Raw genomic sequence first — 16,756 nt, forward strand, 5'->3', positions numbered from 1 at the left:
GAGTGAGAAAGGTGACTGGAAAGGAAAAACTCAATGCATCATGGGAATCCCCGGCAGCCTACGTCTCTTGCAGCATAACTAAGGGAGGATTCAGGGTCACCTGGTCCAGCCCTAACTATATGCTTTAGCAAAAAGCAAAGTTTGAATCTTGAAAGTAGAGATAGTGTCTGTCTCCTGAATCCAAACTGGAAGCTGGTTCCACAGAAGAGGGGCCTGAAAACTGAAGGCTCTGCCTCCCATTCTACTTTTAAATACTCTAGGAACAACAAGTAGGCCTGCAGAGCGAGAGCGAAGTGCTCTAATAGGGTGATATGGTACTACAAGGTCATTAAGATAAGATGGGGCCTGATTATTTAAGACCTTGTATGTGAGGAGCAGGATTTTGAATTCAATTCTGGATTTAACAGGAAGACAATGAAGGGAAGCCAAAACAGGAGAAATCTGCTCTCTCTTTCTAGTCCCTGTCAGGACTCTTGCTGCAGCATTTTGGATTAGCTGAAGGCTTTTCAGGGAGTTTTTAGGACTTCCTGATAATAATGAATTACAGTCGTCCAGCCTGGAAGTAATAAATGCATGAACTAGTTTTTCAGCGTCACTCTGAGACAGGATATTTCTAACTTTAGAGATGTTGCACAAATGGAAGAACGCAGTCTTACATATTTGTTTAATATGTGTGTTGAAGGACATGTCCTGGTCAAAAGTGACTCCAAGGTTCCTCACAGCGTTACTGGAGGCCAAGGCAATGCCATCCAGAGTAAGAATCTGGTTAGATACCATATTTCTAAGATTTTCAGGGCCGAGTACAATAACCTCAGTTTGATCTGAATTAAGAAGCAGAAAGTTAGCGGCCATCCAGGTCTTTATGTCTTTAAGACATTCCTGCAGTTTAACTAATTAGTGTGTGTTATCTGGCTTCATGGACAGATAGAGCTGGGTGTCATCTGCATAGCAGTGAAAATGTATGCTATGTCTTCTAATGATACTGGGAGCTGTAGTGGGATGTATTCAAATGAATGGGAGGGAGAGGCAGATACAGGGAGAACTTTCAAGTGCTTTCAGTGAATTATCGCGAGACCTCCGCCCCTCCCGGAGATGCGAGGTTGACAGGTGTAAACAAACTCAGATGGAGTGGAGTCATTGAGAAACAAAGTCATTGGGCTGTTGCCATGTTTCAGTCAAGCAAAGAAAGTCCAACTTACGATCACAGAGGAGATCATGGACGAGATTTCCCTAACCAGTGAGAGAGCGGATGTTTAATAGACCGAAGTTGATGCTGGAGTTACCATGCCTGACAGTAGGCTTAGTTGATCAAGCCAGGTGGGCCAGCACATTGTGGTCGACAGCCCGGTCAGTCTTGCGGGGAGGACGACGAGTTTTTGACCAGATGGAAAATATTGAGTTAGTGTCACTGATGTTGAAATTCTGCCGAAACCCTCGGTGGATATACCTGCGGCGGGGCTTGAAGGCGATGTCCGGGTAGAAGTATAGAGCCACAGGTGGAGAGACAGCCAGGCAAAAACGGAGCCACAAAAGATCCTTAGCAGAGTACTGGAGAAGAGCTGTCGTTGGGTGATGAATGATGGATAAAACAACCCAGGTGAGCACGAGCCACACCAACACCCTGTGGATCCACATCTTAATCAGGGCCGAGCACTGAACACAAATAGAGGAACCGAACAACCAGCTGACAGCTGCAGCGCAAGCAATAGAAGCCCGCAAATATTGCGAAAACAAGTCAAAACAGAGTTGCGCCTTAGATACTTGATTCAAATAGTCGTCAGCAACTGAAAACTTATAATAAAAGTAAAACAAATTGACTGACAAACTGACAAAAATTCACTGAACCAGCGGCAGCAAAAAAAAAAAAGACCTAAATTAAGCTTAATGTTTGAAAAACATTAGTGTGGATTCATGAGTGGGGAATAGATTTCCATGTAGTGGCATCCATCCTGTTCAGACATGTTTGGAGTGAATGCTATAAAATGATATCATTCATATCAATATGCTGTGTCCATAATCTTCACTGGCAAATTTTAATAGTGCTACTGGAAAGCATGCAATTCCTCCATGAAATCAATGAAAAAACTTATGTCTTATGTTTGCTCAGATGAGACTCTAGGTTCAAACTTTAGGGGGACTCATAATGTCATGCTTGCAGTGCCTTGTAATTATTATTAATGGAATATGCTGTTTGCAAATGTCATCAGCCCTTTTCATATTTGCACATCTCAGCTGAATTAGACAAAAATATAATCTTATAGTAATTATTATAGGAGCAGGTCGGGGATCCACAACTGATAACAGTACAAAACACTCTTTAGTTATGTGAACTCATCATGAATGAATGTCGGTAAACAGAAGTTACAGCTTTATCATTTTTGGTGAATTTGACCACATGTCCTCTCTTGCTTTTTTGTTTTTGGTCTCTTTGCTCTCTTCATTCTGTTCTCTCCCTTTCTGTCCTCCTCTCTAAGTCTTTATGCCAACAACCAAAAGCTAATGTTACACTGAATAAAAGACGCAAACTGATCCATACCAGTTTATGGCCTGTATTTGTATAGCGCTTTACTAGCCCCTACAGACCCCAAAGCGCTTTACACATCCAGTCATCCACCCATTCACACACTTGTGATGGCAGCTACATTGTAGCCACCCTGGGGCACACTGACAGAGGTTGCTGGCTGCTGAACACTGGCGCCACCGGGCCCTCTGACCACCACCAGGAGGCAGCGAGTGAAGTGTCTTGCCCAAGGACACAACTGTCCAAGCCGGGGCTCGAACCAGCAACCTTCCGATTACAAGGAGAACTCCCAACTCTTGAGCCACGATCGCCCCCATAGCAATAATAAACTGAATACAGGCTGTTACTGGACACAGACAGGTAACATCGCTTTGAGTTGCTGTCAAAGCGATGTTACCTGAATAAACACTGAAGCTCAAACCAGAGCAGGAAGAGAAATCTTTAACAAGCTATAATAATAAAGTACATCAGTTCCTTGACTGGTAACTAGCAGCAGAAGATTAAAACTACCCAATACTACAATATTTAGAGAACAAACAAAAAATCAGGAGACACTTTACTTTTGCTGTATTTCAGTTAAAGTGTGTTTTAAATCAGAATCACTGATTGGTGTCATGAAATTACTGACCTGATTATTCAATTATTCAGAAAACTTCAGGAAACAGCACATCCTGAATAACTCCCAGTTACAGAGATTTGATTGGCTGATGAAGATTGTGATTCATTCATGTGTATTTCCTGCCTTGCAATTTATGATTGATTGGTGATTGATTGGTTATCGAAGGTGATTGTATGGCTGTTTATCCTGATCGACAGTGTGGGGGTCATGAATCCAGATAACTGAAAGACATCCTGGGTGTGCTGAACAGGTTTCATAGTATAGCGCCCCGGGCCCTATTCCAGGAAGCAGATTTAGCCAACAACTCTGACTTTGTTGATCCTGACATGAAGGAAACTGAGTTTTCTGTTCCACATTAAAACTCTGAGGTTCTCTCTGACTCCACCAGTTTGAAACACACAGCACTTTGTAATCTGTACTTGACTTAAACTGACTTGATTGAAATAATAAATATATAAATTCAGAGTTGACTTAAAAGTCCTGAGCTCCATGTGACATGGTTATCTGACAATATCTAATCAAAAATGTAGAAAAGAAAAGGAAGGAGAGATCATTTTCGATTTGGTATGTATTAGTTGATGTCTGTTTTTAGGTGTCAGTAATTCAATTCACTTTCATTTAGTACCAAACCAGATCCCACAATACTACAGAGAAAACCCCAAACAATCAGATGACCCCCTCAAATTGTGATCATAAATTGTCACGGCCTTTTAAGTTCCAAAACCAAAAACATCAAAGAAAAGGCCGTGGGTGGCAGCGGGAGGTTTGTTTTAGAACGCACCTCTGACTTCATTGTTTAAAAATTATAAACAATAACCAAATAACTTCTTACAACTTAAAATTAAATGAAAGTTAACTTAATTTGCTTTCACAACTTCAAAAGTGGTCAAAAAGTCATTTTTAAACCCTCCCGTCGTCCCATCTGACATTTGGCAAACAAAAAACAACTTTACCACACCCCTCCAGGGTGCGCTTAATCCCTTGATTAATGGGAGGGTCCATAAGCTGATAAACCAATCACTTTCCAAAAACCTTTCCAAAAATAAAATTAATTACGAATTTACATAACAAAACTAGGTCAGCATATTCTTACAACTTTAAAGAAAAAACAAAAAAATTGCGTTTTATAAACATTCAACAAAAATGGCCACAACATAAATATTTTGCACTTATCTTAAATGTGTAGTTGTGAGCTGAGTTTTGTAACCTTGTAAACCTAAATATCTGAACGTTTTATGTATTTGCTTCTATAGATGAGAATTTGTTTGTGTGTAAAAAATATTTACACAACTTAGAATTTTTTTATTTTTTTTGTTAAGGTCTGGTTACAAATACAAAGAAAAAAACAACGTGGGACAGTTTACTGAGCACGAGAGCCCAAGGAGGCGTCGCCAGCATCTGACTAGCAGACCGAGCCCCGGGTGCAGAGACCCGAGGGCCCTCCACATCCTAGAAGGGGTCAGACCGAGCCAGGAGGGCCAGACCCTGCCAAGCAACCACCAGGCTGAGATGTTCTGAGAGGTGGAGTCGACCTGACACATAAACACAGACACAAACATGCATTCCCACCCTCATGCACACATACACAAATACTCAGCACTCGCCCAACATACACACAGAAATGAACACTGTACTCACACTCACCAAACATACTCTATACTCCCAGGACCAGGAACCATCACTCCCAGAGGGGCTGTCAACCTCAGACCCAGGAGATGATTCCCTTTACTCTGGGGTGGAGACAAGCAGACCACCCCCAGTCCTGCAGCAACAGGGAAGGCCACCAGCTCAGACCACGACCAGACGGCCAGCTCCTGCTCTCGGCCCGTGGCCCAGATAACGAACAGAGAACGGGGGTGTGAAGACCCCATACCTCACTTCTCTTGCTCATATTTGGTGTTGCTGCGTGCTGGTCTAAAGTGCATTTGAAACATGGGAAGGGCATGGTACCCTCTGCCAGATAGCAGCTGGTGTCAGCACGGACCCTCCTGGGAACTCTCAATGTCTCCATGCATTTAAATTGGGAGGTGGGCACCAGCACCAGAGGTGAGGCTGAATAAACAGACCGTCCTCTGGATTTGTTACATTTACTGTATGTTGTACAAGCCTCAAACACCTGCTTTTTCAGGTGTTTGAAGAAGGCTGAGCAGTGTATGTTTGCTGGTGGGTGATACGTCATATATGGAATAAACAAAATACAAACAAATGGCATAAAATGCTAAAAACACAGCAAACATAAAAGAATTTAAAAATACCAAATGTCCATCCACTCTCTCTCAGCCTTCCTCTTCCAGACCCCGGACTGCTGTGACTCATTGCTTTGGATTACTAGAATTAATAAAATGAATATCAATAAAAAGTGCAGAGTCGGTGCTTTCAGGAACCTTTTAAGAGACCCACTGTTTCACAGTTTGGATAAAACCAAACATCATACACAAATACACGTTAAGCAAACTTAAAGAGACACGCAGTCAAGCATAGCATATATTCAACTCCTGCAAGCATATTTCCATACACAGGTTAAATGTGAGCTCTAGCCAAAAATAACAGGTGACATTTTAAGGAAACGCTAACATAAAAAATGACTTTTCAGCAGTTGTTTAAAAGAGAGCTGTTTTAACTGAACTGATTGATGCTGATGTAATGACTGACCTCCTTAGAGAAGCTGTCATGGCTGAAAACAAGGACCTCAGCTTTACCAGGATTAAGATGAAGGAAATCTGAAGACATTTAATTGATAACAACAGTGACGCCTTTGCTGAGGTAGGAAAGGCTGTTGAGGTTTATTCACAATGTACAAACAGCCAGGGAAGCTCACAGCCTCTCAGCTTGCCACCTTCAGCCTTTGTTAACAGGACGCAGACACAAAATTGACAGACTGTAGATTCTAATGGCTCAGTTTCAAGCAGAGTCAAGCTAGCTTCCATTAACAATCGAAAGATCATTTTGTTTTAACTGACGTCTGTATTTGATTTTCTTTTATGTTTAATGTTCATGTAGGTTATTCTGAAATGTGAAACAGTGTTTAGAGGCTGTCCTACCCTCCATCCAAAAATATAACAGAAATAAAAAAGGTAAGTAGTGGGTGAATTATTCAACTCTGCTCTGTTTTACTTGAAACATTTAAAAACACACCTAATGTCACTAATGCTCGCATCATCTAAATGTCCTGATTAGAAGCTGTGATGACTTTTATTCTGCTTTATTCAAGTTTTGAAAGGTTCGAACCTCAAATCTTCACCTTCTCATTTGGATGCAGGAACAACATTAGGACAAATGTTTTACAAGACTCATACACAGTCATGATTGTCTGGAAGCTTATCAAGGCTCAGAGTGCAGCCACAGATTTATTTGGAATAAGTTCTACTCTTCCCAAATGTCAACAGCATGAATCAGACGTTAGGTAAAACAAATCAAAGAGCCACTATTCAAAGAAATACAGCATAGATGTTAAAACATGCTGAAGGCTCTTAGGACCCTTTTTCCAAAAGCAAATTCTAAAGTTGACGTGTAAACATTTAAAGGAGGCGAGAATGATGAAAAACCAACTTGGACTTGAACACTAAATAACAACCCCGACACAAAGAGCTGTGTTTTGTTTTCAGGGCTTATTTCACAAAGTTAGCAAACAATGCTCATATGAGCATGCTAACATAACTGTCAAAATAAAATAATCTTAATTATTAGAGCAGTAAACCAACATGGAGCTCAGTATGTTTGTGACTCTGAGATGGAGGTGAAACATGTGAAGCTGGGCTGTGGTTTACTGCTCTCTTCCTGTCACAGACACTGTTTGACATCTGTTCATCTGTTGGTTTTTGTTCAGGCTGCAGGGATCATTTCTCACTGTGGGGACCAACATGTGCAGTAGTAGGTGGCTGAATGATCGAGTTTAACTTTCTCTATCTTCAACTCAAAGATGTTCTGATTCATCTCAGCAGAGAAATCATTTTTCAGAGGGTGACCGTAATCTGAATAAACTCTGCCATCATCAGTATCAATGCGCAGAATAACTTTGAATGTTTCTTTTTCTTTCTTCTGATACCAGAAAACATAACTGTTGCTACACTCTTCAGTCCAACAGCTGAAAGAGACGTTTCCTCCAGCTTTCCTGGTCAATGTTAAATCGTCCTGAATCAGCTGTTCTGCTGCCATGGTAACCAGTGCTGTAGAGCCACAGACAGATAGATGAAGGTTAGTGTGACAGTGTTTGTTACAGGTTGACTTTGTTGGCTCCTGATTGGCTGGAAACACTCACCTGAACACAGACAGCACAGAGCAGCAGCTGGGAGGAAAAGCATTTTGTGCAGTGGTGTTTCCTCTGGTGAACCTGGGGAGAAGTGGCGCTCTGATGCAGCTGAGGCCAAACAAGGACGAGCTGTGAGATCAGACGAGGGCCACGTGGTTTCTAACAGGTCCTCAAAGCTCCCATCAGCCCCTGCCGCCCACAGATAAGACTGCTGCTGCTGATTGACAGCTCAGCTGAAGCTGCTGTGGTTTCATCGTCTTCATTTCAATCTGACAGCAGATCCAAAAATCTGGGTCACATGATGCACAAACACTCAGAAACATTCATGTTGCTGTGAATTTACTAACACACACTGTTATCTGTGGTTTAACAGCTGTGATGAAAACACTAAATATAACTAAACTATAAATAAATAGAAAAATCTAAAAAAAACGATAATATGGTTAAATATTTTAAAAGTTCATAAATTGCGCACAAAGTAGTTAAAAAAAAACCAAAATCATATATAACAACATTTAGAGTAAAAATCTTATTTGAAACAAACACATGTGGTTCTGTTGTGTGTTTAAATATGTGCACACTGTGGTTCTGTTGTGTGTTTAAATATGTGCACACTGTGGTTCTGTTGTGTGTTTAAATATGTGCACACTGTGGTTCTTTCCCACATCTTCTAATGTGTTTTGTTCCAAGTTGGTTTCAGACTGAAGGATTCATTAAAGCCTTTTTAAGAATCATTAAAATGATGATCATCAATTCTAATATCTATAAACAGTAATAAAAACAGGGCTGTGTTTCACGTCAGCTTCATTTATTTGTACCCATGGTTAGATTTCATCTGCAGCAGGCAGTCATCCACCTTTACACACACATTTACACAACAGTACAAAAGTACTTTTTGATTCCTGAAAGAGAAATAAGACAAATGTTGCCTTTGTATCATCTCTGATATGGAAGGGATCATTTGAAGATGTGAGTGAAGGACACAAATATTTGGATCTGGTGTTGTTCTACATTTTAGGACTAAAAGACAGAAGGAAGAAAGTGAAAGTGACTGTGCGAGGCGTTGAAGTCATGAAGTCAAGTGGAGGCCGCTGACTGCTGTTACTTTCTGCTGTACAGGTTCAACAGGGACTCACAGTCAGCCTGCTAGAACATTTGGATGAAGAGAAAAAGGAGGAAAAAGACTTTGAGGGACAAATCCAATAAGATCAGCATGTTTTGAATGTGGGAATACAACAGTTTCCTCCACCATGACACACACTGGAGCCTCTTTTTGCTCACAGCTTCACTGTTTGTCTCAAAGTTCAGTTTGGAGGCCAAAATTGTTGCAACACATTTGTAAGTTTGCACTAATTTCACTGTGTGACCCTTAATGGATGTAATGAAAGAATCAGTCAGTGAAATATGAAGCTGTGCTGTAAGTTTGGAGGAGAAAAGTGTCTGAGTGAACACATGAATACAGAGCACTGACTGACACGTACACACTCCTTTAATGAGTCGCACACATTTTTGTGACTTCATGAAATGTCAAAAATGACACAACACACAACAAGCTGCGAGCACATTATTGTGTGTTTTCTGTTTGTGTGCTTTGTTTGCTGTTATGATAGCAGGCATACAGCCATGTTCTCAATGTCTCAGCTATCATTGATTATTGCTGCTCTTCCTCTTCTATTAGGCACTTCAACTCAATGAATGACACACAGAAAGATTTCATGACTGTGTTCTTCACAATAAGGAGAATATGTTATCTGCATCTGAATGACTCATGTTGCCTTGTTTCTACTTTGTTTGCATATTTCTGCTTGTTGGAAAGGATTTTCTGAATCATTCAGTAGTTTTTGTAATAATAACGACATTTAGCAAGACTTCAAAATGATTCTCCAACATTTGCTGTTCAGACTTGATCTGTTCTTACGTGTGTGATATCCAGAATGAAAAACTCAGCTCAGGTAATAAAATGGGAGCTGAGCAGACTGCAGGGGCTTCATGGTCTCTCCTTTGATTCCATTAAAGTTCATTTGTCAGCTGTGAGTTGAGGATTTGAGCTGTTTCTCTCACAGGTGAAGAACACAGATCCTTCCTGGAATCATTCTTGAAGCAGAGTTCCTGCTTGTAACTGTCATTGTGTTATTAAAGTGAAAGCCACAGCTAACGGTGTGGAGGCTGCAGAGCAGAAACCCACACAGCCCGTCTGCTGCAGGAGAGCAAGTTTGGATACAGTCAGTTTGTGCTTCACTCACACGGGTTGTTGTTGATCACACAATGAAAGTAGAATCAAACTCTTCATCTTCAAATCTTTATTGTTCACACAAACACAACTACACTGTTTGACATTTGAAAATCAAAGTGAAAACTTGTGATAAAAATATTCCTGATGGTTTTTGTTACTACAATAAAAGTCACAATAAGCACAAAAAGAATTCTAACTCAGAGCAACAATACATGTAAAGATGTATTTATTTCAGACGATCTTCTAACTGTTGAAGAAAAAGGCAAAATAAGCTCAACACATCATAACTAACATTTGTGATCAAAGTGATGAATGAGATGAATTGATGAGATGTGATGGTGAGAAAAGGCGAGCAGGAAACAGTCAGTCAGCATGTGTGCAGTTGGTGGACGCTCCCTTGTTTGTGAGCATCATCAGCAGAGAGAGTCCACAGCAGTACACCAGACTCTTCACTATCAGCACTGTGTACAGCAGGCAGAGCAGCTTCACCCTGCACTGAGACTGGAAGGACACTGAAGGACAGACAGACACAAAGAGACAGACAGACAGTCGGGTTATTCCTCTCAGATCAAGGAGAAAAAGTCCAAATAGAAACAGTCACAGCTTCTTCTTCAAGTGGATGAATTGATGTAGTGTTTGTGTCCACTTGGGGGCAGAAGAACTCCACAAGCAGCTAACAAACTGATCTCTGACATATTATGGTCTGTCTGCTGTTTGGTGCTGAGCAGCTAGTGTACAGTGGCTTTATCAGAGCTTGTTGGATGAAGATTTGATCAATTAGTGCAACTTTAAGAGCCTAAACTTGTTCCAGCTGCCTCATTGGACATTGGAGCTGTCCATGCAGAGAGGCAGCAGGTGATCTTACAGTCAGCTGGCTGCAGAGCTGGCAGGTCTGCTGGCTCTCTCTCTGGAGGACAGGAGGCTGCTGGAGCTGGAAGCTCTGAAACAGAAAAGGAGTCAAATGTTTGGAGCTGCAGTGAGAAATGTCAGTCCTCTGCTGCTCTGCTCTCTTTGACAGCATCTCCACATGAAGCTGAATCACTGCTGAACACAGTCACCAAGCCTTCATTACCTTGTTGTGTTCGGGCCTCCACTGTGCCCCCCTCGTGCTTCACCCAGCAGCTGTATTTATATGTGTCAGAATGGCTCCCATCAACCATCCTGATGGCAATGGTGCGTCCCGCCTCTCTGAGCTCCAGCTGCTCTCCCTCAGCAGGGGGCAGCTCCTCCGCTTCTCCGCCGTTCTTCTTCTGTCTTTTCCAGGAGAACTGGACCAGAGGAGGAAACATGGCTGAGGCCACACACAGCAGGGAGCTGTTCCCCTCCAGGTGGGCTCTGGATGCTGCTGGGTACACGCTCACCACGGGCTTCACTACCTGCTCATCTGAAGTTTGACAGCAGCAACAAGCAGCACAGACACACATTCACACAGTCAGCAGCAGCTTCCAGCACTGCACTGCATTCAGTCTGATCCTGGAAACTACATGGACTCTGATCACTAAACTACTCATCAGCACAAAGTTCACTACATACACTGGATTCAGCTTCATATCAAACACAGTCATCACCTCATGTCATCATGGCTCACATGAGCAACACTCAGCATGTTTTTAAAGTCAAATTAAATTCATTTCAGTTTAATTCGTCATGTGTTTCCTTTTTATTGTTTTATAGAAATTTAGTTCAGTCCAATTTTAAAATATTTACATTTGTCTTGATACAAGTGAAAATGTATTTTTCTTATTAGTCCTTAGACACGAGTTCTAACAGAGATCCTCTTCTGTCCAAAAATAAATTCATCTTTTTTCATATTGTTTTGTACTATTAATAAAATTAAATATCATTTCACAAAATTCAGTTCAGCAGATAAAATTTCCATTCTTCTTGTCTTTGATATATTTTACCATAAAGACCATATTTGTCTTTCAGACTAATTTATTCTTAAATATTTTTGTGTAAAAATTGGAAAAGTAACGCAGTGATTATTTTAATTTATGTTTTTATTCAAATAAAAAACTGTAGCAACTATTTTAAAACACTAAAACTGAAATGGTGAATAAAACTTTTTCAATAATATGAGATATACTTCATGATATTTTTAGTCATAAAATACAAATTATTTGACAAAATATATTTAATAAAAATTTGTATGTTAAAGTATTTTGGAAAATTTAAGTATTATTAACTTTTTATTGTCACGTACAAATCCACACACACGACTTCATCTCAGAAATAAATATCAGAGTTTAACGATGTCAAATTCATCCTAAATTTATCTGTCATATCATTTCTGAGTTTTCTAATCAGTATCTGTTTTTATCATTTTATTTATTTATTTATTTTTACCAGAAAACATTTTTGAAGTAGATAGATGAATGTTTGACTATTAAAAAATATTTGTTCCTCAACATAAAGCAAATATTTCCTGAAACCATATTTGTTGTTAATCTATATTAATTTAATTTTAACATCAAATATGATCTTGTGTTAAAAACCAGCAGAATCACTGAGAGGATCAAATCCTAAATATTTGTAACATCACTAATATTTGCAGAAATAAAGAATAACTTTAGTTGTTCAGTGAGATTTCAACATGTTTTCAGAGATTATTGAGCTTTTCTTATGTAACAATGGCTGCAGATGAATTCTCTACTAATGATGAAAAACTAACATGTAAAGCCTGAAGCAGCACAAACTGACTTTAAACACATTTTCAGCTTCTACAATAAAACAACTGAAGGAAAATAAATGTTTGTTCTTACCTGTTACAGACAGTTTAGTTCCAGAGCCAAAGATGAAGTAGTACCATCCTCCCACAGTGAGACAGACTGCTACAAAAACCTGTCTGCTGTTGAACGTGTCAGCTGAGGTGAATGAGTCCAAATGAGGAAGCAGGATCATATTTCAGCTCCATGATGTGTTTCTCTAATGTTCATATCAACATGACTGTCTCTTCTTCTCTTTTCTTTTAGCCACACTAGCAGCACGGCTCTGATGTTAATGTCAGTCTGTTGGTCAGTCCACTACTTTAGTCCACATGAAAACAGAAAATCACTATATAAGCACCAGTCCATTTATCCCATCAATGATGCACCACTACAATGAAACATGCTGCTGATAGGATCATGGTTTGGCCCATCTGGCTCACCATCATTAATCACACAATCAAGTTTGAATTCTAGCAGCAAATTGTAAAGAAAACTATCAGAACATCTGTCTGTGAACTGAATCTCAGGAGAAAGTGGGCCATGCAGCACCACAATGACACAAACCAGTCACGTTTGTTCTCTTTGTTCCAAATAATGGTGAAAGAAAAAGAATCCAGTGAATCCAGCGAGTGATGTGATGAGTCTCTGATGTCTTTCTGATGTGGTTTTGTTGCGTCCTTCAAACCACACCTGGTGGATTTTAGAAGAGAAACATGTTGGTCTGCACAGGCTCTTCTATTTTCAGCACTGACAGGATTTCCTTTGCTGTTTCTTCTGTCCTGCACATTTTCCTCTGTCTGGGCGAGTCCCCTCACTCACACCGGCTCCGAACTCTACATTACCTGCTGGGTAAGATCAGCTTAACTATAAATCAGTTGTCAAAGGAGCTTGCAAAGAAAAGCATCTGGACTTCTTTAAGTTGCTTGAAGACGTTTCACCTCTCATCCGAGAAACTTCTTCAGTTCTAAGGTCAAGGTCAAGGTCAAGGTCAGATTTATTTATATAGCACATTTCCAACAGCCGATGCTGCACAAAGTGCTTAACAATAACAATAAAATTAAAAACTACAGTGTAATACAATAATAACAATAGAAACAATAAAATAGAAGAATTGAAACAATACTAACTAATTCAGATAAATCCAAAATGCTTGGGTCATAATGTGTTAAAAGCCAGAGCGTAAAAGTGTGTCTTTAGTAAAGATTTAAATTGCTCAAGAGTTTGAGCAGATCTAATATGAAAGGGGAGACTATTCCAAAGTCTGGGACCTGCCACAGAGAAGGATCTATCACCACGAGATTTGAGGTTAGTCCGTGGAATGGACAACAATAGTTTTGAACTAGATCTCGTGGGTTTTCCTGGAGCATAGGCAGAGAGGAGCTCTGACAAGTAGGGGGGGCTCGGGCGTTGAGTGACTTAAAAACAAAAAGTAAGAGTTTAAATTGGATCCTGTAGGGGACAGGGAGCCAGTGTAAAGAGGCTAAAATTGGGGTTATATGCTCTCTCCGTTTGGTACCGGTTAGCAGGCGAGCAGCAGCATTTTGAACCATCTGAAGGCGATGGATGGTGGCATGATCTAGGCCATAATACAATGAATTGCAGTAGTCCAATCTGCAAGTAAGAAAAAGGTGGATGATACGCTCGAAGACGTCAGCCGGAAGGTATGGCTTTATCCTGGCTAGCTGTCTTAGCTGTAAAAAAACAGGACTGAACTACTGCACTCACCTGCTTATTCAATTTAAAAGAACCATCAATGTAAACTCCGAGGTTTTTTACATGTGTTTTACAATACGAGGAGAGGGTACCCAACATGCTGTCGATATGATTGAAATTGCCAAAAATGACAACCTCAGTTTTGTTTTCGTTTAGCTGTAAAAAATTTAATGATAACCACTGTTTAACGTCGTCAAGGCAGCGTAATAAGAGCTGCGGTTGATCTGATCCTGATTTTAAAGGTAGATAAATCTGTAGATCATCCGCAAAGCAATGAAATGAAATGCTGTACCGCGAGAAGATGGAGCCCAATGGCAGCAAATAGAGTGCGAAGAGGGCGGGACCCAAAATAGAGCCTTGAGGAACGCCGTATTTAAGAGGAGCTAATTTGGAGTTGTGGGGGCCCATATTGACATAAAAGAACCTTTCTGTCAAGTAGGAGCGAAACCACTGAAGGGCAGATCCTTTTAGGCCAGCATGCGATTCTAGCCGTGATAACAGGATGTCGTGGTCAACCGTGTCAAAAGCTGCTGACAAGTCCAACAGTAAAAGGGCAGCAGGGCTGCCAGAATCCATAGTTAAGAGAATATCGTTAAAAATCCTTAAAAGTGCTGTCTCAGTGCTATGTAATGATTTAAAACCAGATTGAAATTTTTCTGAGATCATATTAGAATCGAGGTGTGCCTGCAACTGTAGATAGACCACTTTCTCCAAAACTTTAGATAGAAAAGGAAGCTTTGAGATGGGCCTGTAATTAGACAGAACAGTTGGGTCCAGGTTTTGTTTTTTAAGAAGAGGCTGAACTACAGCTTGTTTGAAGCATAGTGGGACGCAGCCTGTAGTAAGGGACGTATTAATCAATTTCAGAATAAAAGGGCCAACAATATTAAAAGTGTTTTTGAGCAGACTCGGGGGAAGAGAATCAGAGGGGCAGTGTGATGATCTTAGGCCACTAACTATCGCGGTCAGGTCCTTAAGGGAGACGGGATCAAACTGCTCTAAGACAGCTGAACACACAGGTGGAGGGCTTTGAACTGAGACAACAGACAACGAAACAAGGGCCCTAATCGATAAGATCTTGTTATTGAAAAATGCTAAAAAATCATCGCACATACTTGGTGAAGAAGTAACTCCAGGATTATCACATAAACTAAAAAAGCGATTAAGAATGTTAAAAAGTACCTGAGGCCTATGACCGTTTGCTGATACTAAGTTTGAGACAAATTGTGTTTTTGCAGTTTTTTCAGCTTCTTGATAAGCAGAGAGACAAGTCCTTAAAATCTGTAAGGAAACATACAATCTGTCCTTTTTCCATCTCCTTTCAGCGCGTCTGTAGTCGCGTCTGAGGGAGCGGGTGTAATCGTTCAACCACGGTTCTGATGAATTCTTAGCGCGCACAGTTCTGAATGGTGCAATAGAGTCCAAGATATAAGTGCAAGTAGAATGAAGAATAGCCGAAAGGTCCTCAACATTTTTACAATCAATGGTCAAATGGTGGAGAGTCCCAGATATAAACCTAGTGGGAGTTTCCCCCCACAGAGGGACAAAAGGACCCCCTGATGATCCTCTAATCGCCTGAGCCAAGGTGTGAAATTGGGTGTGGGTCACAATCAGCCAGGGTTTCGGGTGAGCTCATTGTGAAACCTGGCCTCACCTTATCATGCGATTTCCTGAGGTCAGATGGCCCAGGATGTGAGTGGGCGTTAAGGCGTCTGGGAAGGATCTCAAAACTGGATTATAGATGGCAGAGAGTTGGTGTCGTAAACCCCCACCTCTGTTCAAAGATGGTCGCTCACAGTGGACATAGATGCTTCTTTCACTCCTCTTTTAAACCATCTGTCTTCTCTGTCCAAAATGTGAACATTGGCATCCTCGAAAGAGTGACCTTTGACCTTTAGATGCAGATGGACTGCTGAGTCTTGTCCTGTGGAGGTGGCTCTTCTGTGTTGTGCCATGCGCTTGTGAAGTGGCTGTTTGGTCTCTCCAATGTAGAGGTCTGAGCATTCCTCGCTGCACTGTACAGCAAACACCACATTGTTAAGTTTGTGTTTTGGCATTTTGTCTTTCAGGTGAACCAGTTTTTGTCTGAGTGTGTTGCTGGGTCTGAAATGCACCGGGATGTCATGCTTGGAGAAAACTCTCCTGAGTTTCTCTGATACACCGGCTACATAGGGGATGACAATGTTGTTGCGTCTGTCCTTCTTATCCTCCCTCGCTGGTGTCTGATCTTCTTTTCTGTGCATCTTTGCTGACTTTATAAAAGCCCAGTTAGGATAACTGCATGTTTTGAGTGCTTCCTTTACATGTGTGTGTTCCTTCTTTTTCCCTTCAGGCTTAGAGGGAACATGTTCTGCCCGGTGGTGTAGGGTCCTAATTACTCCAAGTTTGTGTTCCAGAGGGTGATGGGAGTCAAAGAGGAGGTACTGGACTCCCCACCATTTGACTTTAGAACTGAAGAAGCTTCTCAGATGAGAGGGGAAACATCTTCAAGCAACTTAAAGAAGTCCAGATGCTTTTCTTTGCAAGCTCCTTTGACTACGTTCATTTGTGTGTCCCTCTTGTTGTGCTTTTCCCTCATTCCCCTCTGTGTATTTATTGTGTGTGTTTGCCTTTGTTCCTCGTTGGATTGTCTGCGTTTCCTCCACTCATCTTCTCCTGTGGTTTTTGAAAACATTTCATCCAAGAAGCTTCTTCAGTTCTGAGAGCAAATGGT

The 16,756-nt window shown here is 40.9% G+C and overlaps 1 protein-coding gene and 1 gene segment (V, D, J or C); both read right to left on the bottom strand.

The window, feature by feature from the left end:
* Nucleotides 1–6,874: 6,874 nt before the first annotated feature.
* LOC146686904 (T cell receptor beta variable 16-like) lies at nt 6,875–8,211 on the bottom strand. The segment is given in 3 exon segments: nt 6,875–7,306; nt 7,399–7,578; nt 8,208–8,211. Coding segments are annotated over 3 exon segments (507 nt in total).
* A 1,463-nt stretch (nt 8,212–9,674) lies between these two features.
* On the bottom strand, nt 9,675–13,120 carry LOC146686905 (immunoglobulin lambda-1 light chain-like). The gene is made up of 4 exons (XM_085440150.1): nt 12,385–13,120; nt 10,695–11,006; nt 10,488–10,562; nt 9,675–10,134 (listed from the first exon to the last, which is right to left on the bottom strand). The coding sequence occupies exons 1-4, from the start codon at nt 12,521–12,523 to the stop codon at nt 9,986–9,988; spliced, it is 675 nt and encodes a 224-aa protein (XP_085296276.1). The 5' UTR covers nt 12,524–13,120; the 3' UTR covers nt 9,675–9,985.
* Between the last annotated feature and the right edge of the window lie 3,636 nt (nt 13,121–16,756).

The sequence above is a fragment of the Copadichromis virginalis genome, linkage group LG18, assembly GCF_057382275.1.
Source record: "Copadichromis virginalis isolate Kocher_CV1m ecotype Utaka linkage group LG18, C_Virginalis_male_GT1.1, whole genome shotgun sequence".
In the NCBI taxonomy this organism is placed as follows: Eukaryota; Metazoa; Chordata; class Actinopteri; order Cichliformes; family Cichlidae; genus Copadichromis; species Copadichromis virginalis.